Genomic DNA, 27987 nt, shown 5'->3' on the forward strand with positions numbered 1-27987 from the left:
GAGAGGAGACAGAGTGATGAAACCAATCAACAGATATGGGGATTGTAAGTGTCATCAGTATATAGCATGAATCAAATCAAATCCCAAATATTACATTTCATTCGGCCATGAAAGGGTTAATTCTTGCTGCTCGTTACATAACACACTTGGACCGTTAGTGAGATTTACGTCGTCCTGGCGATGTCAATGTCCTCAGCCTCTTCTGCTTGAGCACGTACACTGATGCACTGAGATGTGGAACATTCTGGCTTCTCTCGCAGACAGACGCTGAGAGTCCATCACATCACATCACATCAGATCAAACCAGGGCTGAGGACCGAGAACGCGCAGTGTGTTGTTTTGAAGAGATAGGGAGGAGTGCATCCTTCACTCTCACTCACAGGAGTCCATCCACCACATCACAAGGCAAGTCTATTTAATTACTGCGTCACACAGTTGTTTACCAAAGTTGGTTTTATTAATACACATTTATTAACGGAAATAATGTTATGCATTATAATATTAATAGATATAGGCTAGTTTTTAAATAGAATACGGCATGTTCTTTATTGCCTCTATATTCAACATGTTTGCTCTAAACTTAAATTACGCATTGCTGTTAATGAATTGTGTAAGTTTAATGTTACATTTGAAGAAACAACTAGAAAAAAAATGTCAATTATATTTTCAAGTATAGTAATGCATGTGAATGTGTGTTTTTTTCAGCAGCTAAACGTCTGTCAATCAGGTACTGTCAATCAACTTTGTTTTAATTAAGAAATTTGTTTTACAAGCTGAAATAATATAAAACAATTTTTGTTTTATGAGTCTAGTTTTGACAGGATATTTACAGAATGCTATAAAACACTATAAAGATGTTTTAAAAGTTTAGTTTTTTATTTATATAATATAAAAATGGGATTTTTTTATTTATAATATCTTAATTATATATTGTACTGCCTTTAATTGTTACTTATTTAATATATTTTTTTAGCATTTTATACTGTAATACAGTAAAATAAATTAAAATAAAAAAATTATATAAAAAAGTAAATAAATGAAATTTTGAGTCCATTTATTAATCAAATTATGAGATTTACCTGACTGCTAAAAATAGTGGTTTCAAAATGAAAAAGTGGGCTATTTTAACTTACAATGAAACAGAAAATTAGTTAAATAAGACAAAAAAATGCGGGGCAACATCCCAATGAATTAATTATCACCGGAAATAGAATAAATAGAATAAAACTACCAAAATAATAATAAAAGCCCTTGTCGGTTAAAAGGGTATGTGCCTTACAGTATAGACTGTTACAGAAAAGAAAAGCGAATTGAGAAAAGAATTGCTCAAATTTGTAATGATGCACACTGAGTAATGTACAATGTTTTTCAGAGAAAGCACTCAAAGCAAGTAGCAAATGCATTTGTGCACATTACTCTCCTCTCATTAACACTGAGTCATCCCTGCTTTCGTGGACTAATGACAGAATGAAGAGCCTCTGGTGCTAAGGCAACTGATTTAAAGTGTCTCTAAATTAAAAAATTACATTTTTAAATTAAATGTTGCCTCCTGGTGGAATGTCCTGCCCAAATCATTCAGAGTAGCTAGGTACTTAGCAAGAAAACACATCACTTCCATCTTTATTTGAACTATAGCACTCTCTATTCTATTTCTAATCTTTTAAAAAGTCCCTTTTAGACTTGCACTCTATTCATTACTAACGGCTTGTATTCTTAAAAAAAAAACACTAGCTTCTATATTATTTCTGTATTCTATCGATTTGCTTTCTTTTTTTTATCATTCAGTTATCAAATGCAAAAAAACCATCTAACACTAGCTTGCTCTATTTCTATTCTATCTGTTTTATTTATTTATTATATAATGATAAAAACTTTACATGTACTGCATTAAGCTAACTGAGACGTGCTATAGCACTTGCATATCATTGCTCTCTTGTTCATTTTGATTGCTTCCATTATTCTTATTTGTAAGTCACTTCGGATAAAAGCGTCTGCTAAATGAAAGAATTAAGAAGTAAATAGATGTGTTGTGTCGACTACATATTTGGGCAGAAGAAGACAAACTTTGTAACATAACTGCATGTCAGAACTAAAAAGACTAAAAAGTTGTTCAAATAGATTATAATGAAAGTTTACAGTATATTTTGATAAAAGGGCTTAAGAACATATAGTATGTACACTCTCAGATAAAAAGGTTCAAAACTAGTACCAATATGTACCTTCAAGATCCTAATATGTATATTTTAGTGAAAGTAAAGATTACCTTTTTTGTACCTTTTGTAGAGTACTGCTCCCATTGATAACTCTGTAACTTTGATTCTGAGAGTGTGAGGTGAAGCAGATTTTTACTGTCTGGTTTTATGCAATCATTCTTCTTAATTAAACATGAGCAGTACATTACATAAGGTGTTATGAGTCAACAAATAACCTCTAACTCTGTGACTGCACTCCTGTTTAATCCCCTCAAGCCAGCCATGCCAGTTGTATAGGATTGATGAGGTGATTTAAGAGAAATTGCATCAGTAACTTCTAACTCAAGCTGAAACTAGTTTCAGCTTTTCAGTTGGGCTGACATGAGGTAAAAACACTAAGCTTCTGGTCCTGAGTTTGACAGTCAAGCTAATTGGCCAAGTAGAAAAAAAACACTTTTTTTTTTGTTTTGTTTTTTTTGCGCGTCAGCTCTGCATTTATTTAATCAAAATAGAGTAAAACAGTTCAGTGTTATGACAATTTCAAATAACTGTATTCTGTTTTAATATTTTAAAATGTAATTTATTTCTGTGATGGCAAAGCTGAACTTTCAGTAGCCATTACTCTCTTCAGTGTCACATGATCACATTCAGAATCATTCTAATATGCTCATTTGCTGCTCAACTTATTATCCCAGTTGAAAATGGTTTTGCTGCCTTATATTTGGATAGAAACCTGATGAATAGAAATTCAAAAGAACATTTATACGAAATAAAAATATTTTGCAACATTACATTATTTTTGATCAATTTAATGCATCCGTGCTGAATTAAAGTATTAATTTATTTCAAAAACATCTTTTGTTAATGATAATGTACATTTTCATTTTCAGTTCCCTTGCTGTACATCAAATCCTTTTTTTCTTTAAACAAAGCAGAAAAATATAAAACAACATAATACTTGCATAATTTAAAAGGAGGTGGTGACATAAGATATTCAAAGTTAAGTAGCATGCTTTCCTTATCCGAAAGGAATGAGCGACCTACATTAAGGTTGTGTTTTGACTTCTTTTGTAATGAAACATGACATCCGGACAAAAAAATGGAAAGCAGCGAGCACCCAGCTATGCAACAAGTGTCAGCCTTAAGGAGACAATTACATCATCCACATTGAAACAACCATCACCCTTATATAACCAAGAGAAACTGAGAAACAAGGCACAGGCAACACCAACATACACCACTAGTGACAGGAAATGGACCAATGACGTCATAGTCAATCAAGCGTGTTGCATGATATTAAATTATTCAGCCCTTGGGCTTTGGTCTGTTAGTTATGAGCAGATCTGGAACACCTAAAACAGTTAAATAATCTCCAGAAGGGTGGGGATTTATCATCTCTCTATCTAGACAAGGATTAAATTGACCATATTACTTCCTCATCCAAGTGCAAAGCCTTTTACGTAACACTTGGTAAATTCTCTGATCATCAGAATAATTATGTTTAATAATACCACTGGATTAGTTTAATTTAAAACGAGATTTCCTGCACTTTAATTCCAAGTACTATAGTGAATTAATTTATATTTAGTGGGTGCCTGAAACTCCAGTATGATAATGCACAACATTTTATGAAAACATATATTTAGTATTTAAGCATTAATATTGTAGCCTGGCACCAGAACCATTCATAATCTGGGTAAAACCAGCCTGGCATCTTGCATCATGTCCTCATTAATTTTTACACTATTATCTTACTTTATTCTGGGGATTTTTGTCATACCCAAAGCATGTTCAAGCAATCTGTTTTTCTTTTTTACAGTTTTACTTGACATATTCCCTATTTAAGAAGAATGGGACATTTTCAGACATATGAGGTGCTTAACTATCTTTAAATTATTTCTGCATAAACACATTTTTAAGACATGCAAGCAAGATTTATACCGGATACTAAAACAACTTTAAGGAATCAAGCATTATTCCGATTTTTTAATTTCCTGCAGGTAAAGGAAAAGGGAAGCATGCGCAGCCGTATCCCTCGATTTGTCCTCCACCCCTTGCATACTAAAGCAAAGGAGTCATCAGTGTCCAACATGCCATTGTCAGAAGAAGAGAGCAAGGATTTTGACATTAGCTGCCAGCACTCGAAAAGAACAATCAGTCCCAACAGCCTGTCCTCAGGTAGCCCACAAGAGCTCACCATGATTTCACACAATCCTGATAAGATACTTGGGAATTTTATTTCAAAATAAAATGTTGTATCCACACTGAAATGTCATTTTTTGGCTTTAATGTGTTGATGGCCTTCTATGTTTGACCTCTCTGATAAGGAAAAGCACAGTAGTATAACCTTAAATCATAATTTCCACTTGGTTCTGTTTTCTCAGATGATACTGGATGCCCAAGCAGTCAATGTGTGTCACCAACCAAGACCCTATCAGGCTCTGACAACAGCCCATTGGGTTCGCCCGCTCTGGGAGAGCGCAAGGTCAAGGTGAAAAGAGTACGGATGAACATAGTGGCCGAGTGGAGCACACCCACACAGAAGCACAAGCGAGAGAAGCAACAGCATCCACCCATTATGCAAAAAGGTAATTTTATTTCTGCAATTATTACCAACTTTTTTTGATTCGATTAATATTTTTATATATAATATTGTTTTATTTTTATATATTTTGTATAAGTTTATTTTAAAATAATACCAGTAATAATTGCCTTTCCAATGCTCAAAAACACATCAATCAGGCACAATAATTTAAAAGAAAAAAATTATTTATATGATTTTTGAATCATATAAAGATTATGAATATGACATCAGGTCAAATAATGAATGTTTACAGAACTGCATGTTTCCTGTATTTAAAAAAAGTAGAGAATCGTTTGGTTTAGAAATATAATGTTTAATTAGTTAGATACACAACCACGGCTACTGAACCTACAATGACAGTTTGCACATGGGATCTTTATCAGCTTGTGTGCACTGGGGTGCAAGTTCAAACACGAAAACTCTGTTTTGAAACAAGTTTGTGATGAGTAATTATTTTATGTATTGTCCTGGTTGCACATGCCTGTTTAATCCATTTAAATGTTCTTGGGATTCTGCTTGAATGGGTTTCTCTGAAGACGTTTTTTGAAAACAGAAGAAAAAAAAATGGAAACAACAAAATCCAGGATGCAGCAGGTGCCATGTGCTTAATTACCCTTTCTGATAGATTGGTTGGTTTGTAGATGGCCAATCAGTGCACTTAAAAGCAGTTGGCTCCTCCCATAGTCTGTTAGAATTCACAGCAATTGAGCTTGATTTGTATTGAGCAACTTGCACAGTTTTGTAATTGTTAGTGAGTTTGTCACATTTGGTTAGTTAGTTAGGTAGATAGTAGCACGTAAAAAAAAAAGTACACACTTTATCATGGTTTTGTCAAAAGGAAAGAGATGCTTCTCAGGTGTGTATATTTAAATAGTATTTTTTGAATGTGTATTTTAAAGTAAAATCAAGGTCCTGAATTATCGTACCCCTTTTTTAGCATATCTTTGTCTTTCAGTCAACTCCTTTTGAATTTAATGCTTAATAAATGTTAGTTTTTGATTCGATTTTTAGATTATTACTTGATCTGATACAAGAATGCCTAATATACTTCAGATGATTTCTATTCCCTCTTCAATGATATTTCCAGGAAGTATGTAATCAGTATTATATCTCTTTAGTCTTTAGTTTAGCAGTAACATAATAATAAAAGAATATCTCATGCTTTAAATTTTTGTTTTACAACTTTAAATCTAATGATAATTTTGCAGTTAACATGTTGCAAGAAAGAAAAACATGGCTACTTTTGAATGGCTGTCAAAGTAGAAACAGTGTAGTGACAGCATCTACCAGCAGGGTCTGATTTCTAAAGCTAGCTAGGCAAAAGTTAATGGCTGCAGGTAAGGCGATATTCAAGCTTACATAAAAGTGCTGAGAGAAACCGAATGTGAAGGATTCCTCTGTCACTTAAAAGATTCAGTCCCTGACTTCCTAAGCCTTAGCTCTTCCATAATGGAGGCAGACAATGTTCATCACAGAACTCTGTAACCCTATATCCTCTGACAAGCCTCTTTGATCTTGCTATATGCTAATTAGAAATGTGCATTGTGTTGGGCATTTGATGGCTTTGAAGTTTCTTTTTAGATACCCTTGAATAGATATGTTTAGCTTTTTAGAGGAAACTTTAGACTTCTGATCCCCTGTTTTACGCACTATAGGCAGTGAGACAGATTTCAGCTCATCTAGAAGCACTGGAAGCTACAAGACACATGAAACTCAGCCCAGCAACTCTGCAGGGAAGAACTCATCTTCTCGCAGGTACAGTTTTTATGCTTTATTTTATGTTCCTGAAGCTTAATCCAAGCTGATTTGTTTTGAATTTTTGTTTGTTATTCTGTGTCAGATTTTATATTTCATGTACTTTGATACAGTATGCATCATTGTTGTCACCATGATATGATGTGAATGTTTAATTCAGTAAATTACATACGCACATTTTGGTAGATGTACAGTAGTAGGTTAACAAGATATTCCATGTATACTGCTTCAAGAAAGAGTTGCATGGTAGATTGTTGTTCTAGACATAGCCTGCATATCTTGCTATTTACTGTCCTGTCCTATTTGCTTGCTCTTATCTCCCTCAGCCGTGGGTTTCAGATCAGAAGCCTGCCTGTGTTCAAGCCCGCAGGAAGTCCTTCTGCCCCTCGCGATGCAGAGCTTTATGCTCCATACAGGACACCCCCAAAAGCCCCCTCCATTACCAACAGCAGTAGCAACTCCAGTTCTACCAGAAGGTATAGACAAAGAGGCAGAAACAAACAGATGGAAGGAAGTCGAGTACACAATAGATAAAATGTATATAATGTAGGGCTCAGGAGATCGTGTTAACGTGTCCTCAACCTCTTCACAGAATAAAGGATTAGATTGGTCATGGTTTGGCTGTGCCAGGCTTTGAGGGGATTTTGACAAAATTGTCTGCTCTCATTTTGCCCACGCAGACAGAAAATCCATTGGCTGGCTGATAGGACTAAAGTGTTTTTCAGTGCTACATTTTTGTAGAGGGTGAGGGGGGCATTAATATTTCATGTGCACAAAGTCAGTATGTTTGAAGATATTTAAGGTGTGCCATTTAGCTTATTAATAGCATGATGTGGTATTTCTAGGTTTTTAGTTTTCCTTTTTATGGGATGGAGGATTTCTTGTTGAAATTAGTGTTTCAAGTTTATTCTGGTATATGTGGTTTCCTTTTTAACTACAATCTCCTTTTTTTTTTTTTTCATCCAAGCACAGATTGTGTGTGCTCTGTAATGCCTCTCTGGGCTTCTCCAGGGTCCTTGTTTGTTCTTCCATTTTTTAATCTCTGGCACAGATACAAATTTGACTTTAAATCAGCATAGCAGGTTGCTAGGGTATTGTGCCTCTTGTTTTACTGCCTGGTAACAGGGCCACTGAAACTTTTATGTTGGCATGTTTCATCAAATATAAAAAGGTAAACTTGCTTTTTACTTTTAGAAGAACGACTCCTGTACGCTACCATTCCTGCGGAGACAATCATGGCATCAAGCCTCCCAATCCAGAGCAGTACCTTACCCCTCTACAGCAGAAAGAGGTAGCCATACGACACCTCAAGACAAAACTCAGAGACTCACAGAACACCATTTGTGACCGGTAAGAGCCTGCTTTTAATACTTGCCCTAATGCGTTGCTGAATTGCAGTTCCCTCTAGAGCTATGACACAATTCGAAAACTGATATCACACATTTTCCACATTGATGGGTTAAAGGGAGGCTGAGATTGGGGAGCTGAAGGCCCAAATAGGGCGTATGCGAGAGGACTGGATAGAGGAGGAATGCCACCGTGTGGAAGCTCAGCTAGCTCTTAAAGAAACACGCAGAGAGATCAAGCAGCTGCGGCAAGTGGTGGAAACCATGAAGAACAGCCTCATGGAGAAGGACAAGGGCATCCAGAAGTATTTTATTGACATAAACATTCAAAACCGAAAGCTGGAGTCCTTGCTCCTCAACATGGAGTTGGCGCAGAATGGCTGCAGCTTACAGGATGAGCCAACACTGGACTTTATCTGTGAGTCTTCAGAAAGTTCCGCTGCAGGCAAGTTGGAGATGGAGGTTCATGGTGAAGAACAAGCGGTGGAAGAGATGGCTGATAGTGGACTGGTGGCCAATGATGAGATGGCCAGCAGAGCAGAGATCCTGGAGCAGGTTCTCATGTCCACTGCGGTTGATTCCAGTCAGGATGGTGGCACCAAGGTCATTCCCCAACCAGGACTGTCCAACTTGGAGCTGAGTGTCTCGGAAAAGAGCACAGAGGGACATATCTCAACCGACCCCTTTGATGCAGAAGATAAAAGTGTCCAGACTGATGAGATGATTTACACTGCTGATCTCCAAGCCCTCCTTTTCCAGCTGCTAAAGCTCCAAGGTGGTGGCTTCCCTGGCCTTCTTATTTCTTCACCCCACCAATCCCAGGAATCACCTTCAGCACAGGTTCCCAAAAAGGTTGAGGACTTGCCTGAAGCACAAAAACCCATAAAGGAGGAGGATTTACCTGAAGCACAAGACGAAGTCAAAGATGTTGGCCCCATTTGCACCAGTACTGCCCAAAACAGTGATCGTGATTCCAGTCTGGGTTTTTCTCAGTCCAAAATGAGTCCCCAGTTCATGGAAGAGCCAAATTTCAACCTCAAGAATCCCAAGAACACCTCTAGCATGGCAGTGGTGGGAAAAAGCCACTGGAGCAACAACTTCTTGGTTGATCTGGTTGCAGTGGCGGCACCTGTTCTCCCCACGGTGGCGTGGCTCTACTCGCAGCATGGTTTGGTCGGAGGGGCTCCTGTGTACAACATTGCAGCTTTAATTCGAGGCTGTTGCATTATGGGATTGCACTCACTCCGCCATGTCTCTCACAGGCCAGACACTTAGTGGCCCTCACACACAGTTACAACAAGAGCACTTATAAATGCAATCTTAAAGTAGAAATTGTTCTTGTTCACCTGTGATTTATTTGCATACACTTATTTTACATTGAGTTGTGAATCATTCCTACTTTGCACTATGTATTTTTGCAATCTGAGGCACAAAGGATGAATTTAAGGGGAAATAAAGGGACTTGTTTTGTCTTTTTTTGTTATTTATTGCTCTAAGTATTTTTTGCATAATCTGATCATCTGGGTAGGTGATTGTTGCTCGAGTCTTGTTCTTTGCTGACTGCTATTCCCTGCTTTTTATAAAAGAGTCATTTAGTGTGGCAATAGGGGTTAACTGTCAGTTGGCCGTCGTTGTTGTTGTAGTTAAAATCTCACGTGTGTTCCAAAAGAACAAAAACCTTCTGCCAAAGCTTACATGTGTTCAGTGTTTTGTTAAGTGAAACTGTATTCCTCTCCCTGGAGTTAAAGCTTTTACATGTTGCACTGTGAAGTAACATTTTCCTAAAAATGGCAGCACTTTCCACAGTACAGCAAACACTTGTTATGTGCCTGAGCTATGTGCAATATTTTTGTTTCTATCAGATGTATATCATATTTATTATTAAAGCATGGAAAACCTCTACAATTTTGGACTTTTATTGTATGTTAGAGCATAGGAAAGGTATTCCATGATTGATATTTAAACTTGTATTACTTTTCTAGGCCCACACTAAATCAGTGCTCACTAAAAGCTCTATAGAATTTGAATGAATGACATTTACAAAGTGGTACAAATCCTCCACCATTTGCATGTTTGCTAATGTGATCATGCTTTCAACTACCAATAGGAGCACAGTATTTTATATATATATATATATATATATATATATATATATATACTTTTTGTAAGGATACTGCAGATTTGCCCCTTAAATTAGTGCAGAAAATGCAAAACAGTCTGTTGATTACATCTGGGCCCATTTTTCAGCTATATCTCCTATTAATAAAACTAATTAATACATAAATGTAATAAAATCTTGTGTGCACAGCAAGTGTGATTTAATCACTGATCTTTTAGCTTGAATTCTTTGCTGTTTACAAGATTACGTTTATTTGGACAGCTACTTCTTGTTTATGACCTTCATATGCATATGCATTCAGGCCAAATAAAAAAATTACCCTCAGTCTAAGACATGAATGTCCCCATAACTGACGAAACAAAGAAGTTTTGAACTTCAATGATTTAAGAGAAATCCTGCAGGCAGCAACAGTTAAAAGTGCATTAATCCTTATTTAATGGACCTGCAGGGTACACACACAAGAATCCAAAAACATTTTATATCATACAAAATATATGGAGTGTATGAACCTCAACACTGCTATATTCAGAAGCTGAGACTAAAGCAACCATTACACAGCAAGTGTGGACCCCTGGGCCGCCTGAAAACACATAGTACATCTGTTACCAGATGGGACTTGACTATTGCATAACACACAACCCTGCATGCATGAAATAGCAAGACTGAGAAAATGCTTGCTATAATGTACCATTAGCCCAGTTGGACACTACAGTTAGCTTTTAGCTCTGTTCCAGACTATGTACTGTAAAAGTGTTAATATGATTTTGTTGAGGCATTTTTTTTTCATCTCAATGCATTTTTGGTGCATAGAATCTTTGAACAGTGTTTATATATTTTTTATTTAATGAACACATACATTTTATTTAATGAACATGGTCCAAAAATCTTGATTACAGAGACAAACTCATGTGAAAAACATGAAGTCCGGTGTGATAAAGATGCGCATAGCTGCAGAAGACAGCATGTAATGTATATTTCAGTCATGGTTTATTTTCCTCTCTCGTCTAGGTGGGTAAAGCTGTGGGAGGGTTGGTTGGTCGGCCGGGGGGCGTTGCTGAGGCAGATGGGGATTATGACATCATAATCTCAGAGCTGGAATATTCCTCCGGTCCGGACAATGCGTCTGACCTTGAATATCACAAATAATAGCACATGTATTCCAGAGGCAGCTCTATGATGCTGACTGAACTTCTTAACAGTCTGGATACTAACAGATCGAATAAAGTCTTGTATTCCTAATAATGTTCAGAGACCCAATGACTTTCTTTTTACTTTGGTGCAGAAATTACAGTAGAAGAACCTTGAAGCCTCCAGTTAAAATGAACCATTGAAGCGATAACTGAAATTTTTATTACAGCTAAGGACGTACTGTGAAAAATTGTAAAAACAACTTAAAAAGGCATGAGCATGCATGAGCTGGGAACATAAATCATAGCTAAAGGTGTGATTTTATTCAGATTTTCAATATCTGTACCTGTGGCTCTCATGGCTTTATGTTCCTTAATAATCACAGCATGCAGAAGTTTATTTCAGCACCACCATCATCATCATCATCCTCGTTGTATCAATAAACATGATCAATTTATATTCAAGAGATAAGAAATGTTTTAATAGCAAAAGACAAGCCGTTCTCCTGGTGAAACTGCTTTAAAATAAACTGTCAATATTTTTTCTTACTAAAGATAAAATATGGTTCAGTTGCCAATTTGGATATTTTACAAATTCCAGAGTTTCCATAACGACCAACCCACGTCTCTTAAAAGCGGTTTCTTTGAGCCTCAGTTACATACTGAATATCTCTGCTCTCTATTCACACTGACAAATATGAATTCCTTGCCTCAAATTTCTGTCTTTGGAAAAATCAAGATCAAACTGTAAGGTCGTAAAAGATTATTCACAAGTAAGCCCATGATTATCAGGTAAACAGAACTGTAACAGATTAGAAAGACAGTGAAACAGAAAGTGGCGAGCGAAAACCCAAGGTTGCATAAATTTGATTATTCTGAAATATTGAGATATCACCCAATATCAGGTCCAGTGTTTCAAGCACAAGACTTTGAAGAAGAAAAACAGGTGGGGGAAAAGGCAAAAAAAACAAAACAAATATGATATGTTTTTCTGGAAATCATTCAAGTGTTATAAATACTGACAGAAAAACACGATCTTTCCTCGAGCGCACAGTAAGAACAGTCACAACATCTCATTAAACATAAGGGAAGATTCTTTGAGCTGTGTTCAGTCCAATACAAAAAAGAAAAACCCCCCAAAATAAAATACAAAACAAAAATCCCTAATGTGGCCGATGGATATCCCAAAGAGATGAAGACAGTAGTATGGTGTGCAGGACAAAACCAGGTCAAATGTAATATGAACAGTTGTTTGGCTGTTGCTTTGAGTGTCCGGTGCGCTGTATTAATGTTATGAAAGTTTGACAGCAATCTTCTGCTCTTTTTTCATCATTCTCTGTGCCTCTTTCTCTATTTTCTTCCTCTGTTGCTCCATGGCACGTCTCTCTCTCTCTGCCAGCTTCTGCTGCCTGTGTACACCACAGACAAAGAAAGATATATTTTTTATGTTTATCAGTAATCAGCAGTCTGTAAAGACAATTAAAAATCATGCCCTTTCAAATATGATGATATATGATAGATCAAAGTAAACCCAAAAATTCTGTCGTCATTTATTCACCTTCATGTCATTCCAAACCTGGAGTGACCAGAAACCCAAGCATTTCCGGTTCCCAGTACTTCCATTGTACTTTTTATCCACACAGTGGTAGTCTATGGGAACTGAAACTGTTATCAACATCCTTAAAAATAATATTTTATATACAACATTGAGAAAGAAGTGGACACAGGATTGGAATGACGTAAGGGTAGTAAATGATGACACTATTTCATTTTTAGGTGACCTGTCCCTTTAATCATGATCTGGCACAATGCAGTGGAGGTTGAAAACAACTGTGCTTGTACACTGACACCTAGTGGACAAACTCATAAAACCACCACGTTCTCCCTTTAAATGGATTGACCCTCTATTCATAAAAAAAATAAAAATCTGTTATTTAGTTAGTTATCTATATATAAGTGATTTACTATTGCAGATATCAAGGGAAACATGTTTATGTTGTACAGCATCACCTCACAGTCCGCTGGTAAGGTAGCTTACCTCAGCACTTCCTCTGCCTCCCAGGCTGCGTCTGCCTCATCCTCCCAGGCATTGGTGTCCTCCTGCCAGGTGTCAAGGTCCCCCAGCTCCGCCTGCAGCACACAGAGACATTGTGTTTTCTGATCACATACCACTTGATCAAACATATTAAAGTGATGAGATCTGCTGGAGTTGGAGGACTCCCAATAAATCCTTTTTTTTGTGTGTTAATTGGCCTCCTAATAACTGATTATCAGTCTTTAGACTGTATCACTCACAGAGGGCTGGATGAAGGACATGTTCTGAGTGGCAGCTAGTCGGCTGGAGAAACCTGAGGAGCTGTCTGGCATAGAGAAATTCAGAGGTTCCCTTTTCTTCAAGACAATCTGGAAAAAGAGCACAAAATGGAAATGAAATGATTATTTTAGAACTCCTTCAGTAATCATTCTAATATGCTAATCTGGTGCTCAAGAAATTATTATTATTATTATTATTACTAATGTTGATGTTTTTTCAGGCTTCTTTAATCAATCTTTAATCAAGTTCAAAAGAACAGATTTATTTGAAACAGAAATTAATTTAAAAAAATTTTTTTATCACTTTTGAACAATTTGTAGAAATTATTTGCTGACTCCAAACTTTTGAATGATATTGCATATTACACAAAAATGGGACTGAGGAGGTCAGCAGTACCACTGCATTAGTCCTTCAACGATATCTGGCCAATTATTCATCACAAGGTGATGAAAACTTTCTAGAATTTTTCACATTAGACTATAAAAATCTCTTATTTTACTAGGATTTCATTTCCATATGCCCTATTTAAAGAAATAAATTGTTAACAAATTGTATATATTTTTTATATTGTTTTTAAAAGAGAAAACAAGAGAAGAAGAGTTACTATGATTTATTAACATAAAATATGAAAACTATAGGACAGAATAATTTTTTTTTTTTTTTAACTAGGACAGAAGATATAAGAGATAAGAAATAAATGAACTGGCAGCCGATGTAACCCCCACAAATACTGAGCCTACCTTCTGGGTTTTCCTGATGGTGGGAGCCATGTCTTTGAAGTAGTCTGGCTCTTCTTCTTCAGCTTCATTCTGTGGAGGGGGAACTATCCCGTTACCTCCTTCAATTTTGATACTAGTGGGAGCGTCCTCATCCCATGAGCTCCACTCTTCAATCTCCGGCTGAATTCAATTATACAGCAAACATTCACTCATTACATCAAACAAAGGTCATTAGTAGAAACAGTCATCTTCCCAGTTTCATTCTAAGAAACTGTGCTTTATTTTTGTCATTCTCATAGATGCATACGAATGCATGGCTTTTATTTGTAATTTGAAAAGCTCTTTTAATTTCATACTGATAGGAATACTTAATCTACATCCCCTATGAAAGCCACTATTAAGGCCAGAACATTATTTTCAAGACCATTTTGTAATATGTTTGAAATATGTCTCTAACGCTGACCAAAATATTAATTTGATCAAAACGTTAAACAACAACAACAAAAAAACAGTAATATTGTGAATAGCATTTCATATTTTAATATAATTTAAACTGTAATTTATTCCCATGATGGCAAAACTAAATTTTCAGAAGCCATTATTCCAGTTTTCAGTCACATGATTCAAGATTTATTTAAAACATAATGTATTGTAACAATATACTTTTATTTTAAAATTAGATTATATAATATTGGCCAAACATTTTACTTTTTCTATGCAAACTATTTTTCTTATGACCCATTTCCCAACCAATCACCATAGCAAATATTCCAATATTCATCTTCAGCACGATGCATTCTCTAACCTGTTTTGGTGCAGAGGAATAATCAACTGTGGTCGGAAGGGTGATCTGATCCCCGCTTAGCTTGCGTGACCTTCCAGCCCTACATTAAAAAAAAAGACAACAGACGAAACTCAGCATCATGTCTGTTAGGGACACACATTCTCATCTCCGGATCCTCTTATGTCAACAGTCAAAATCAATATGTATCAAATTGAACAAAAGAGTATAAAACTTACTCACCTGCAAATCAGTCTCTTCAAGAATGACAGAACAGATGCCAAGCAGGTGCATATTTTAAAAAGGCGAAACTGTGTGATGGCCATGTTATGACTGATATCTAAAGAGAGAAATAATAAAAGGGGAAAGGTTGTTAATTCATTCTTCATTTCAAAATAGAAACGCATCAAACCTAAAAAAAAAAAAAAAATTAAGACAAGCAACGTCAGCAATTCAGACGTAGATTATATTTGATGTTACTCTAAAGAATCCATGCAAATTCCTTGGACACTAATGCTATTTGAACAATTTGCAAACGTTCTGTTCTGAGGTTTAATTTGATGAATAAATTTATATAAAAAAAATATATATAATTTTTTTTTTTTTTTGTGCTTCAAGTTTGCCATACTGACCTTTACCATCAACAACCATGGAAACAAATGTACTACAATAGCAATTGCTAATGTTAGCAACAAACAAAGCCAGCTAACTAAACATCTGTGTTGCCTAATGAGGTCACTTCGCTTTAACTTACCTTCACAGAGCTTGTAAGCGTATGTGTGTTATAAAACGGCGAATATCCATCAAACGTCAGCTACTCACCGGTCAGGTCAATTAAAGAGAGATGATGTGGATAGAATCATAGCACGGAGCTAGCAAACTGATGCAAACACAACACTTGGTGTCTACAGATGGGACGAATCAGGGAGATTAGTGTGTTTTGGCAAAGAAAGCGTTCAGGAGAACAGACCCATCATGAATAGCGACTGTCAAGGTGGTCATTCTCATCCATATTACTCTGATGCAGGCAGCCATCGTCCCTTCATTGTACCTCCTCACACCAACGGGGAACTGGAGTCTATGGGTTGCCAGATTGTCCGCATAAAATAATTTCCTGGGTTAAAAACATAGACTTTATAAAAACGTGTTAAAACGGGTAAATCTTTTTTTGATGCCAGGTAAAGACGTAAATACACAATTTATGATTATGGAAAGGAAAAAAAACAACTACAACAACAACTGTTCATACTAGCTCTGTACTTATGCCTCATAAACCAGTGATATAGGCAACAATCATTAACCAGGACTATTTTGTATGAGCTGTTAATGTAAAATATAAATATAAAATACAATTACAATTTGAAATAAAATTAAATAAAATGATCTTGTCAATCATTATTATTTTGTTTAACAATGTGGTTGGCAATTTGGCAACCCAACATGTTGGGCTATTTTGCGCAAATTTTATGCGACGCTTTACGCTTTAGGCTCAGTCACACCACACAATAAAAGTCCGTGCTAAAACCAAACCTGCTAATAAATAGATAGATAGATAGATAGATAGATAGATAGATAGATAGATAGATAGATAGATAGATAGATAGATAGATAGATAGATAGATAGATAGATAGATAGATAGATAGATAGATAGATAGATAGATAGATAGATAGATAGATAGATAGATAGATAAATAAAATGAATATTGCACACATTGATTTCAGTAAGGGACAGTGCAACCAATACTGGGTCATAATATAAAAAAGTTATTAAATTATATGACAGGGTTTTCATTAACTCATTCTGAAATATAAATATGTTCTATAAATGAGAAACAAAATTGATCTATCAAAACTGAAATGTATAGGCTAACGAACAATTATTACCTTTACTAATTTATATCTATTTTACTATATCAGTATTTGCATATTTGGAAATAAAAACCAAACTGCAAGAAATTGATTTTATTATTATTATTATTATTATTATTTTGTTGTTGTTCAAGACACTAAAACATTAAAACATTATCAACGCCTCAAACCACAAGTTTACTTTCTCAGTCAATTTAATAAATAGAAATAAATAGACTAGAATGGCAAACAGCAATCTTAATATATATATATATATATATATATATATATATATATATATATATATATATATATATATATATATATATATATATATATATATATATATATATATATATATATATATATGGGTGGGGGCCTAAATAATAGTTTTATTTATTTATTTATTTTCCCTTTTTAAAAGCAATCACTATTAAAGTTTATCAGTGTCTAGAAGTGCCAGGTAAACAACGATATATACTTTTCTCAACGATATATACTTTTCTCAGCGCTGTGGGGACGAACCAATCACAGTCGTTTGTGATTACTGGAAGGGATATATTTTAAAGTCGTTTTACAAGACTCGATCGCGCTGACATTCATTTTGTGTACCAGATTAAAATTCTTATGAAGCAACAGGCTTTAAAATTTTTATGTTTTTAATACAACAAAATATTCCCAATAGAATAAAATCAACCTGAGGCGGCTCCTTCAAATAAAAGACCCTCAAGTTTCAGTCTCCCAGGCAACTCCTGCAGTCCAAAGACTCGTTCTCTAGAACTGGTTTCCATTTCGGATCGTGATCTAGCGAAAGGGAGGTGTGGCTATCAGTTTCTCCAGTGGAGGGAGGAGCTGCCACGGCACAAAAATGCAGCATTTCACCAGCCCTCGACTAATAATCGGGTAAACCACAATTTTTGTTAAAACACTGATGTCGAACATGCTCCCCTGTTAGCGTGGTCCATGCATGATCGGATCTTCTCGGCCTTGAGTGGGCGAGCAAACGCGAGGAGCTCCAGCGTCGCCAAATACGTGAGTATCGCTATGGCCAGGTAGCGCAGGTTTCTGTAAACAGCTGGATTACTGAATTCAGTGTTATTCAATCAAAATCGCTGTTTTGCTATATACATTCTATTTCATACGATTTAATAATATGATAAAAAAGTGCGCTATGTGTTGTTGATGTTATATGGATGGTAATTTTCGCCACTGTGTTATTATTATGTCCTGTTTTTGATTCTTTGACTTTATAAACTAGACTTTGGGCTGTTTGGTGAAGTTGATTTTCTTTACATATTTTGAAACGCATAATGCTACTGCTAAATAATGTCAGGCACACTTGAACAATGCATGCTTGTCTCGTTATTGACCCGAGTAGATCGGAATGTCATCAGTAGGCATACAAGTTGGATGTATTGATCTGTGGACCATAAAGGGAGGTAAAAAAAAAAACACTGGAACTACAATGTGTCCTCTTGTGACATTGTTGGTTCTGCTTTAGTGACTTTATCTGTCAGACTGCAGCTTCCATACTGCTGTGTCCACTAAATATGACCTTCTGGGTCTCCTAAAGCAGTGCTTCTCAACATTCAAGACCTCCCCAGTTAAGTCAAATACAGGGTTTTTAATGATAAAATTGCATAATAATTTAAAATTATCGTTACTCACAAATAAATTTAGAGCTTGGCCTAGCTATATTATAAAAATGCCCATAACCTTTTAATATTTTATGAATTCCCTTGACTTTTACAGGTCTAGAAGTCAATATTTTTTTATTACCTTGTATATCCAATAAGTAAAATTTGGAAGTTTTCTAATGCTCCTTGTTTGAGATCCACTGTCTAAACAAATCTATACTCACCATCTTGTTTTGTGTGGTTTGTGAACTAAAAAAAAAAAAATATTTCAGTGATGAAATAAGGTAGATTTATCCATCTTTGTCTCTTTTTTTCCATTGCCACCGACAGGATGGCATCTCCGTGGTAGGATGAGAAGTCCGGTGCCACGTTTCAGGGACGTCGAGAGGCAGGCCAGTGGCCTGGAGCCCGCACACTGTCTTCCTCCCTGTCATGAGCGACAGAACAACATGTGGTTCATCAGAGATGCCTGCGGCATCGTTTGTGCGATCATCACCTGGCTTCTCGTCGTCTTTGCCGAGGTCGTTGTGTTGTTCGTCATGCTGATTCCTTCAAAGAGCCTTACCTACAGCCTGTTGAACGGCACCCTCTTCAACAGCCTGGCCTTCCTCGCCTTGGCGTCTCATTTCAGAGCCATGTGCACCGACCCGGTAAGTTTTTACCCAAATAATAAATGCTTTCAGGGTACCCGGTGGGTAGAGGAGACAATTTCCCCCATTATATATTATTTAAATGATACCTTACTGTATCTCACTAAGAATAGTAATAATAATATATTTTACTAATATATATTTAATGATAATTATATTTGTTGCATCTATAATTATCTATATAAAATTGATATTAATAATATGTTCATTAGACATATTCTGTGTTAGTTTATTGCATGTTAACTATTAACATTAATCATGTTGAAGATTCAGTTAAGTCGCACAATTTGTAATTAATAACTGATGTTATCATTTCCCCCAGAGCTCACAGTCAAGATAAAATCTTGTAATTTAGCTTCTAGCAACACCATTAATGTTTACTATTAACCAGTTACCTAGATATAAAATAGACATTCATTTGAATTCAGTAGGTACCGAAACTTATGCAAAAAATATTGAGCATAAATGTCATCCCTGTAGCTGTTTTCCCCCCTAGTCTACCCTAAATCTTCATCAGGGTGTCATAAATGCTTCCCATAATACTATTAAAATGTTGCTGAAGTTGCTTGATGCTTTCTTAGGGAGCCGTGCCAAAGGGAAACGCCACTAAGGAGTACATCGAGAGCCTGCAGCTGAAGCCTGGCCAGGTGGTTTACAAATGTCCCAAATGCTGCAGTATCAAGCCGGATAGAGCTCACCACTGCAGGTGAGAGAGGAGCATGTGGAGACATAGATGCGTAACGGGAGCTGCACTATTCATCATGCTCATATTAATGTCCATGGTTTTTTTGTTTCGTTTTTTTGCTGCATTAAAAGAATTTTAGATGCATTTAAAAGAGTTGGACAAAATAATGTGAACACCTGGGAAATCAGCCATATTTCATTATTAAAGATTTTTACCACCATTCGAATTGAAAACAGCTTCCGATACAGATTCATACAACTTCTGAACAGTCTCCATTGGAAAGTCTTCGTCTGTCAATGTTGAAGGAATCTGCTCGTCCATCTGCTTGCAGTGGTCCTGCAGTGTTCAAGTCAGGTGATTGAGCTTGCCAGGGTAGATGTTGAAGTTTGTCTTGCCGTTCCAACTTTTCAGGTTTTATGATCATGACACCATATTTTAGCAATTTAGCAATTGCAGCTCTTACATGGATGCTGGCTTTGTGAAATTCTCTTTAGTTGGTTTCGTGGAAACAGGATGTTCAAGGTGAATCCTGCGGTTTGCTGTCATTTTGTGGCAGTTGTTCTGTGTTTTTAGGACAAATGATATTAACTATTATAATCACACTATTTTGTCCAACCCCAGGGCATGAAGCTGAATATATATATATACACAGTACAGACCAAAAGTTTGAACACACCTTCTCATTCAAAGTGTTTTTTTTATTATTTTCATGACTATGAAAATTGTAGATTCACACTGAAGGCATCAAAGCTATGAATTAACACATGTGGAATAATATATGGAATTATATACATAACAAGAAAGTGTGAAACAACTGAAAATATGTCATATTCTAGGTTCTTCAAAGCAGCCACCTTTTGCTTTGATTACTGCTTTGCACACTCTTGGCGTTCTCTTGATGAGCTTCAAGAGGTAGTCACCTGAAATGGTCTTCCAACAGTCTTGAAGGAGTTCCCCGAGAGATGCTTAGCACTTGTTGGCCCTTTTGCCTTCTGTCTGCGGTCCAGCTCACCCCTAAACCATCTCGCTTGGGTTCAGGTCCGGTGACTGTGGAGGCCAGGTCATCACTCTCCTTCTTGGTCAAATAGCCCTCGATGCCTTCATTGTGACTTTACAATTTTCATAATCATGAAAATAAAGAAAACTCTTTGAATGAGAAGGTGTGTCCAAACTTTTGGTCTGTACTGTATATACGGTATATAAAAAACATATCTTCAGACCATTGTTTTGATAACTGTCTTTCATTTTAAGTGTTAAGGTGACTTTTTCATCTCTTTCTTTTCTCCACTCCCCTTTTCAAACTCATTTTAGTGTTTGTAAGCGCTGTATACGGAAGATGGATCATCATTGCCCTTGGGTAAACAATTGTGTGGGGGAAAATAACCAGAAGTACTTTGTGCTTTTCACAGTAAGTACTAAAAAAAATCTCATTGTGTGCAGTTCTAACAATACCACAAACACAGTTGTGTTTGCCACATTTTACAAGTGTTGCATTTTAATGCAACTAGTTCTGGACTTGCTGATAAAAGTCCAGTCCTTTCCCTCTGAATTTGAAAGTATCATTAATAAAATTCATTCTGGTTATTTGAAATCGACACTGATAAACATCTAATGTTGGTGCTGGTGTGTTTTTCAGATGTACATTTTCCTGATCTCTCTGCATTCCTTGGTCATGGTGGTCTTTCATTTTCTCTACTGCTTTGAAGATGACTGGACAAGTAAGTAAGAAAAGCAAGTTATTGTTAGCAAGACTGATAACTTGACCCCAGTGACCTCTAGGTGTCAGGTCAGATCATGGCAAGCATGCAATTTAGAACTTTATCTACTGGAAAAAGCATTCCAACCTTTGCAAATACAGATACAGTACTTCTTAAAGTCACAGTTCACCCAAAAATGTAAATGTTCGTTCCAAACTTATATTTATTTCCAGTTCGTTCTAATGAATACACTGATTACAATGTAAATAACTTTTTTTAATCTCTAAAAAGCATGCTAAAGCACTATGAAAGTATCATAAAAATAGACCATTGTCTGTGTGAATGTGGAAGTTGATGTGTGTGAGAACAAACAATTGCTGCTGTGCACTTTTTTATGATTGACAAACAGTAGTATGTACAGTAAATGTAATATAATGTCCGTTTTATTTGTACAAATAGTGGACCGGTAATGAAGAAGGGGAAGCGATATATAATCAAATGTTGTGAGCTGGATTCAAACACACATTGTTCAGATGCGTGCCACAGTCTGATTTTTTTTGTTTTTCAACCTGTGTTTGCTGCTGGCGTGCTTTTGGGAGGTTATTTAAAAGAGAAAGGGAATTAATTTTATCATCATAACCATTCAAAAGTAAATAGTTTTAGTCACTCTCAAGTTGTTTCAAACCTGTATGGGTTTCTGTCTTCTGCCGAACACAAAAGAAGATATTTTTAATAATGTTGGTAACCAAACAGTTGACGGTAGCTATTGACTTCCATAGTATTTGTTTCCCATACTATAGAAGTCAGTGGGTACTGCCAACTGTTTGAGTGTATTTTTGACCAAATAAATGCAGTCTTGCTGAGTACGAGACTTCTTTCATAAACAAAAAAATAATAATAATCTTACTGACCCCAAAATGTTGAACTGTAGCAATAGCAAAAAAAAACTTACCAATGGAGTTTTCAAACAGGTCGCTGGTATATTACTAACCAAGCTTGGTTTAACAGTCTAGCCTATTAACCCTTGTGCCAAGCCTGTTATGTTTCAATTTGCACATGCAGATACAGAAGTGTTGCTAGAAATTCATACCCACAAACCCTTTTAACCCTTTAATTTTCTAATTCTACCCAGACAGAATGAGAACGAGTCTGGGATTTTACAGTTGTGTTAATATATTGTCTAGCTGTATGTCTGTTAAGGCTGTATGTGTTCCCTCTCCTCTCCTGACCCCAGAGTGCAGTACCTTCTCCCCTCCAGCCACTGTCATCCTCCTCATCCTCCTGTGCTTTGAGGGCCTCCTCTTCCTCATCTTCACCTCTGTGATGTTTGGCACCCAGATCCATTCCATCTGCACAGATGAGACGGTAAGAGATTGCTTCTTTTCAGTAGATGGGCGAGCGTGGCGGAGGTAGTGCTTGTGGTCTGATAGGCGTTTGTTAGTTTAAGGGTTAATGCGTGTGGACAGTTTTACCAAAAATGCTACTGTGCTTGAAGTGAAATGTTACACATATGCAACAAGTATAAAATCATGGTGTATTGAATAAGAGTACACTAGTAGCATACATCCACACTGCTTATTTAGCACATACATTGTTTACTTATTATTAGAATATCCTGTACATGATTATACATGATATTGACACTTGAAATGTGATTCCAAATGATCCAGTGCTTTGGACAACATACCTGCATAACACATAGTCTGTTTTCTTCTAACAACTGACCTGAAAAACACAATCCACACATATTCCTGGCCTATAAAATCAGATATTGATTTAAAACGTATTCTGAGGTGTATGCTATTTGATTCTCTTTGTTGGACTTTGTTGGACTTTTCAACGTCAATAATAACGAGAAATGTTTCTTGAGCACCAAATCTGCATATTAGAAGGATTTCTGAAGGATGTGACACAGAAGACTGGATAATGATGATGACAATTCAGCTTTGCATCACAGGAATAAATAATTTTTATTATATATATTGAAAGCTGTAATAATATTTCACAATATTACTGTTATATTGTATTTTTGATCAAATAAATGAAACCTTGGTGAGTCTTTAAAAAAGTGACATCTTACTGACACCAGATATTTAATGGCAGTGCATAATGTGTTCAGTATGACAATTCAACGCATTCATTTTGAAAAAGTAATAAGTATGTTTTTTTGTTAATGTATATGTAAAAAAAACCTGGTAAAAATATAATGTAAATAAGGCATGCAACCTGTCATCCTAAAATGCAGTGCACACAATTTGACCAGTTTTCCTAGTGTGATAAATAAACCTGAAATAAATCTTTCTTTCTTGAATCTTTCTTTGTTTGGAATATTGAGAGTGAAGTTATTTTTACATAATAAGAATATATAATACATTACGCTTCATAATCTTTTTATAAAAATAAGTTGGCAGTATTCAGTAATATATCAACATAATCATAGTGGCATCACTATGAAAATCACACTATATCAACTTTTCTAAGATAAAACAAAAATATGGTTAAAGTTCTGTGTTTATGGAATGGGTCAGTTGTTCTTTTCCTCTTTTGTTTTGACATATTCACACACTCTGAAGTCTCGGTTATCTCTTGTTTTTAGGGCATAGAGCAGTTGAAAAAGGAAGAGAGAAGATGGGCTAAAAAAACAAAATGGATGAACATGAAGGCGGTATTCGGACACCCCTTCTCGATAGCATGGTTTAGCCCGTTTTCCACCCCCGACCACGGGAAAGCTGACCCCTACCAGTATGTGGTCTGAGCTCAGGAAGCTTTAAGCTAGAGACTCGAGTGCACTTGGACTGACCTTATAAAACAGCGTCTTTTAATTTGTTTGTAACCCCGACTTGAGCAGAGCATTTACCAGTGAGACGATATCACCTTCCTCTTCTTTTTTTTCAGAGAACAAATCATTGCATATCCAATTATCCTTGCCTCTATTTATTTCAATTAAGAACAGAAAGCCGATCCTTTATCATGTCATAATCTCAAGCATCTCTGCCTAGCTACACCGAAATGAAGATGAATGTTGCGCAGATAATAGAAGCCAATTTATGCTAATATAATCACTATTGTAATCCTGCCAGACTGTCCACAATGATAACCTACTTTCTGAAGGTGCTTTTAAATATTCTGTTAATTCTCTATACCTAGCTACAGTATAGTACTCCAGCCCTTTCCTGGTTAACGATCTAAGAGCACTGACAACCATTCTCTAAAATGGTTTATTATGCAGATCAAATTTATTATACAGATTTGGGGTCGTTTATACCAAGGACCATAACTGTAATGATAACTAGAAATCATTCTAATTCTATGAAAATAGTGAAGTCCATACCACACCGAGGAACAATCTCATTGGAATCACTCTCAGAACTAATTGGTCCAGCTCATGAATTATTGAAAACATTGACAGCCAATCGGAATCCACCAGTCTTTAAAGAGATCAAACATTTATAAGCACTTCTTAAAAACAGATCCATCATTATAATTCTAGTTATCCTTATATGTATCATTCTTGGTGTGAACAGGCCTTAAAATTATTGACTTTAGCTGTATAAAAAGTAGTATATAAACAATATAGGATGCTTAAAGGTGCTGTAGGGAACTTTTTGTAAAAATTTATTTTACATATTTATTAAACCTGTCATTATGTCCTGACAGTAGAATATGAGACAGATAATCTGTGAAAAAAATCAAGCACCTCTGGCTCCTCCCAGTGGTCCTATTGCCATTTGCAGAAAGTCATGCGCTCCCAGTAAAAAACAACAAATCAGAGCTGCCGTCCGTAACTTTGTTTGTGTTCAAAATGTAGAAAAATGTATATAATAAGCGAGTACACCATGAATCCATTTTCCAAACCGTGTTTTTAGCTTGTCCTGAATCACTAGGGTGCACCTATAATAAGTGTTTATATATATTATTTTAGATTGCTTCGGGGATACCGCGGCGGAGTAACCCAGTACCTTTGTGATTCTTCATAGACATAAACAGAGAGAAGTAGTTCCGGCTACGATGTTCTTCCGCAAGACGCAAGCAGTTCTGTTTATTAACCGCTAGAGCATCAAAAGTTCCCTACCGCAGCTTTAACAGGGGTATAAATATGTTCTGACAAAACTTGGATTCAAGTGATTCTATACTAAACAATGCATTCATAATCTGGTTTGATTATTTTATTTTTAAATATGGTAATTAACAGAAATGTAGCTAAAGGGACCGTTCATACTGTAAATGAATACTGACTAAGCAATACACTCGCTTTTACATCGACAAGTATTGCACAACAGAATTAATCTATTATTAAATTCCATAATCAGTCAGATAATAATTCTATTGAAATGATAAAGACTTTATAAATGTAAAACAAAAAAAAGTGTTTTGAGATATTATGGGTACATTTGCTGTTATACATACGATTTTGAGTGATAACAGTACTTATGTTACTCATCAGATTTACTTGTATTTTTTTTTTTTTTAAGAGCTGATTCACCCGGTATGTTTCCATAAACCTGGTTTGCAGAAATGTTTAAGAAAGGAACAGGCTTAAGAAATGTGTGTGTTCTCCTCAACTTAATTGATTCGCCATTGTTTTGGTTAATTGCATTTTACATTTTATTAATGTACATTTTTGTTATGATGAACGGATGATATGTGCTTGAACTTTAAATGTGTATGAAGAAGACAATCATTCTGTTCTTCTCTGACAGATGGTAAATTAAAAACATGAACACTCTGTCATTTGTGTGTGACAATGTGTTAAAGTATCCGACAGTGGATTAACGTCTAAAAGAAGGATGACATGAAAACGAGCATCTGAAAAACCATTCACATTGCAAAATCACTGTTGTAATCTCTTAAGAGATCCAAAATGTGTGCAATTTTGCTCTGCCTCTATCTTCCTGTCAACTTCCTGTCTGTCTTTAACACTAACCTAGTTTCCCTTTTATGTTGTTTTATGAGTAGTTCCTTTGCTCATAAATATCTAATCTCTGTTTTTTGGGGAATTAAAATGTATGAAAAAGCAACTAATTATATTTAGAATTAAATTAGGCTGATGTCCCTGTATGATTGGTCTGAGATGGAGGTAAGCTTTGATTGCTAACGGTATAAAGACATATTCGTTCATTCAACACAATGCATGCTGTTTAAAATAGTCTGTTTTTTATTTTCCTTTTGAAACCACATTTGGAATGCGAAGGCATGCTGCATGCTCCGTGTGTTTTTAATTTGAGCAATAAAGTGAAAGTCGCACCATTTCTTCCAGTTGGGTTATTTCATATTAAAGATTAAACACTAGCAGCACGCAGGTGCATGATTAAAATGAATCGCTTTCCATGCCTTATTTACCATAGTAACCATTTGCTTTCATTTTCAGTTCAATCAGTGGAATTTAATTTCTTTCTCGCTTTTTTTTTTGGCAATATGGGTGTTGTTTTCTATCTATTTATGGATTATATTATTTCATATCTCTTTCAAGAATCACAGAGGTGTTTTTTTTTTTCTTTTTTTCAGGGCATTGAAAAGTTGAAGCGAGAAGACCCTACATGGGAGAAGACTACATCCTGGGAAGCTATGAAGTTTGCGTTCGGAGGGCCTCTTTCTATGACCTGGTTTAGCCCTTTTACAGATCTCTCCTGCCAGAAAGATACTTCAGATCCTGTTCCCATGTTCCCACAGGGAGAGATCATTGAGGAAGATGTGATTGAGATTCCTTTGGAACCTCATTAGATCAAAATGGTTAAACTCTTGAGATTCAAATGCATATTTCCTGCCTTGGACTTGCAAAGAGACTACTGTGGACATTTGATTAATAATAATAATACAGTGCCTTGAAGCAGTTTTTAAAACCAAAAATACATCTTGTTCTTCTAAAGAGAAACTTATATCCTATCTATATATATACACACACACACACACACACACACACACAGTATATGATGTATCCCAAATTCCTGAAATTGAAACACACTCTGAAATGGCAGCAAAGCAATAAATATACAAATTTAGGTGCAGGATTTGACAATAAAAACATATGGTGCTCATTTGTATACCTGTTGAGCCTTTCCAATAATTAGCAAAAATGCTTTTAAGACTTACTATACCATACCAGGATTTGAGTGATATATCACAATTGTATTGTTCTATGACATGCCTTTCATTTTATTGTATTTATGACCTTTTAAAATATTCTCTTACTGTGCTTCTTTCCATTACAGGCTTCATTATTGTTCTTTGTTGTGTTCTTTTCTTTCCATTACCTTGTGTTTCCCATGGCTGCACAACTCCATTTTAAGCTTCTTCAAATAAATGTGCTTTTTTGTTGTTGTCTGAATCAAAGTGTATGGCTGCATGTGGGCTCCCACATAATACCAGGTCAACTTTGAAATATGATTGAGTAAAATATATAATAATGTCCTGCTGTGCTAAACAAATACTACTTTTGTGATTGGGTTTTCTCTAAAATAGAATCCAGGTCAGTGGTTTGACACACAATAGACATTTAATAAGCAAAAATATTTACCCACTCACTAACAGTGTG

At 35.8% G+C, this 27987-nt stretch overlaps 3 protein-coding genes across 9 annotated transcripts; 2 read left to right on the top strand and 1 right to left on the bottom strand.

The window, feature by feature from the left end:
* The first annotated feature begins 336 nt into the window (after positions 1–336).
* LOC113059220 (syntabulin-like) lies at positions 337–9616 on the top strand. Of its 4 annotated transcripts, none has more exons than XM_026227557.1 (9): positions 337–405; positions 709–727; positions 4012–4066; positions 4193–4370; positions 4577–4780; positions 6432–6531; positions 6858–7007; positions 7726–7881; positions 7997–9616. In XM_026227557.1, exons 3-9 carry the CDS (start codon positions 4043–4045, stop codon positions 9150–9152), a joined length of 1968 nt encoding a protein of 655 aa, XP_026083342.1. In that variant the 5' UTR covers positions 337–405; positions 709–727; positions 4012–4042; the 3' UTR covers positions 9153–9616. The 4 variants fall into 4 exon arrangements, with proteins under 4 accessions (XP_026083342.1, XP_026083341.1, XP_026083343.1 ...); XM_026227556.1 differs by having other exon boundaries at positions 341–405; positions 706–727; XM_026227558.1 differs by having other exon boundaries at positions 341–405; positions 706–727; positions 7729–7881.
* Positions 9617–10811: 1195 nt separating this feature from the next.
* Positions 10812–16186, bottom strand: LOC113059221 (receptor-binding cancer antigen expressed on SiSo cells-like). Of its 2 annotated transcripts, none has more exons than XM_026227561.1 (7): positions 15760–16186; positions 15181–15277; positions 14962–15040; positions 14178–14336; positions 13419–13526; positions 13162–13253; positions 10812–12532 (listed from the first exon to the last, which is right to left on the bottom strand). In XM_026227561.1, exons 2-7 carry the CDS (start codon positions 15261–15263, stop codon positions 12415–12417), a joined length of 639 nt encoding a protein of 212 aa, XP_026083346.1. In that variant the 5' UTR covers positions 15264–15277; positions 15760–16186; the 3' UTR covers positions 10812–12414. The 2 variants fall into 2 exon arrangements, with proteins under 2 accessions (XP_026083346.1, XP_026083345.1); XM_026227560.1 differs by having other exon boundaries at positions 15692–16184.
* A 1313-nt stretch (positions 16187–17499) lies between these two features.
* LOC113059223 (palmitoyltransferase ZDHHC3-like) lies at positions 17500–27780 on the top strand. Of its 3 annotated transcripts, XM_026227563.1 has the most exons (8): positions 17500–17818; positions 18754–19073; positions 19655–19779; positions 21070–21166; positions 21395–21476; positions 22690–22820; positions 24052–24197; positions 26961–27112. In XM_026227563.1, exons 2-8 carry the CDS (start codon positions 18774–18776, stop codon positions 26974–26976), a joined length of 897 nt encoding a protein of 298 aa, XP_026083348.1. In that variant the 5' UTR covers positions 17500–17818; positions 18754–18773; the 3' UTR covers positions 26977–27112. The 3 variants fall into 3 exon arrangements, with proteins under 3 accessions (XP_026083348.1, XP_026083349.1, XP_026083347.1); XM_026227564.1 differs by lacking the exon at positions 26961–27112 and having other exon boundaries at positions 17501–17818; positions 24052–24898; XM_026227562.1 differs by lacking the exon at positions 24052–24197 and having other exon boundaries at positions 17516–17818; positions 26961–27780.
* Positions 27781–27987: the final 207 nt, after the last annotated feature.

This window comes from Carassius auratus, chromosome 41 (genome assembly GCF_003368295.1).
Source record: "Carassius auratus strain Wakin chromosome 41, ASM336829v1, whole genome shotgun sequence".
Classification (NCBI taxonomy): Eukaryota; Metazoa; Chordata; class Actinopteri; order Cypriniformes; family Cyprinidae; genus Carassius; species Carassius auratus.

What these genes read in the sequence shown, in the direction of transcription:
- LOC113059220 (XM_026227557.1), top strand. Translation starts at nt 4,043, where the DNA reads ATGGGACATTTTCAGACATATGAG. An exon ending in GACATTTTCAGACATATGAG is followed by an intron (nt 4,067 to 4,192) that starts GTGCTTAACTAT and finishes AATTTCCTGCAG; the next exon opens with GTAAAGGAAAAGGGAAGCAT. An exon ending in TCCCAACAGCCTGTCCTCAG is followed by an intron (nt 4,371 to 4,576) that starts GTAGCCCACAAG and finishes CTGTTTTCTCAG; the next exon opens with ATGATACTGGATGCCCAAGC.
- LOC113059221 (XM_026227561.1), bottom strand. Translation starts at nt 15,263, where the DNA reads ATGGCCATCACACAGTTTCGCCTTTTTAAAATATGCACCTGCTTGGCA. An exon ending in TTGAAGAGACTGATTTGCAG is followed by an intron (nt 15,041 to 15,180) that starts GTGAGTAAGTTT and finishes TTTTTAATGTAG; the next exon opens with GGCTGGAAGGTCACGCAAGC. An exon ending in CCATCAGGAAAACCCAGAAG is followed by an intron (nt 13,527 to 14,177) that starts GTAGGCTCAGTA and finishes CTCTTTTTCCAG; the next exon opens with ATTGTCTTGAAGAAAAGGGA.
- LOC113059223 (XM_026227562.1), top strand. Translation starts at nt 18,774, where the DNA reads ATGAGAAGTCCGGTGCCACGTTTCAGGGACGTCGAGAGGCAGGCCAGT. An exon ending in GAGCCATGTGCACCGACCCG is followed by an intron (nt 19,074 to 19,654) that starts GTAAGTTTTTAC and finishes ATGCTTTCTTAG; the next exon opens with GGAGCCGTGCCAAAGGGAAA. An exon ending in GATAGAGCTCACCACTGCAG is followed by an intron (nt 19,780 to 21,069) that starts GTGAGAGAGGAG and finishes AACTCATTTTAG; the next exon opens with TGTTTGTAAGCGCTGTATAC.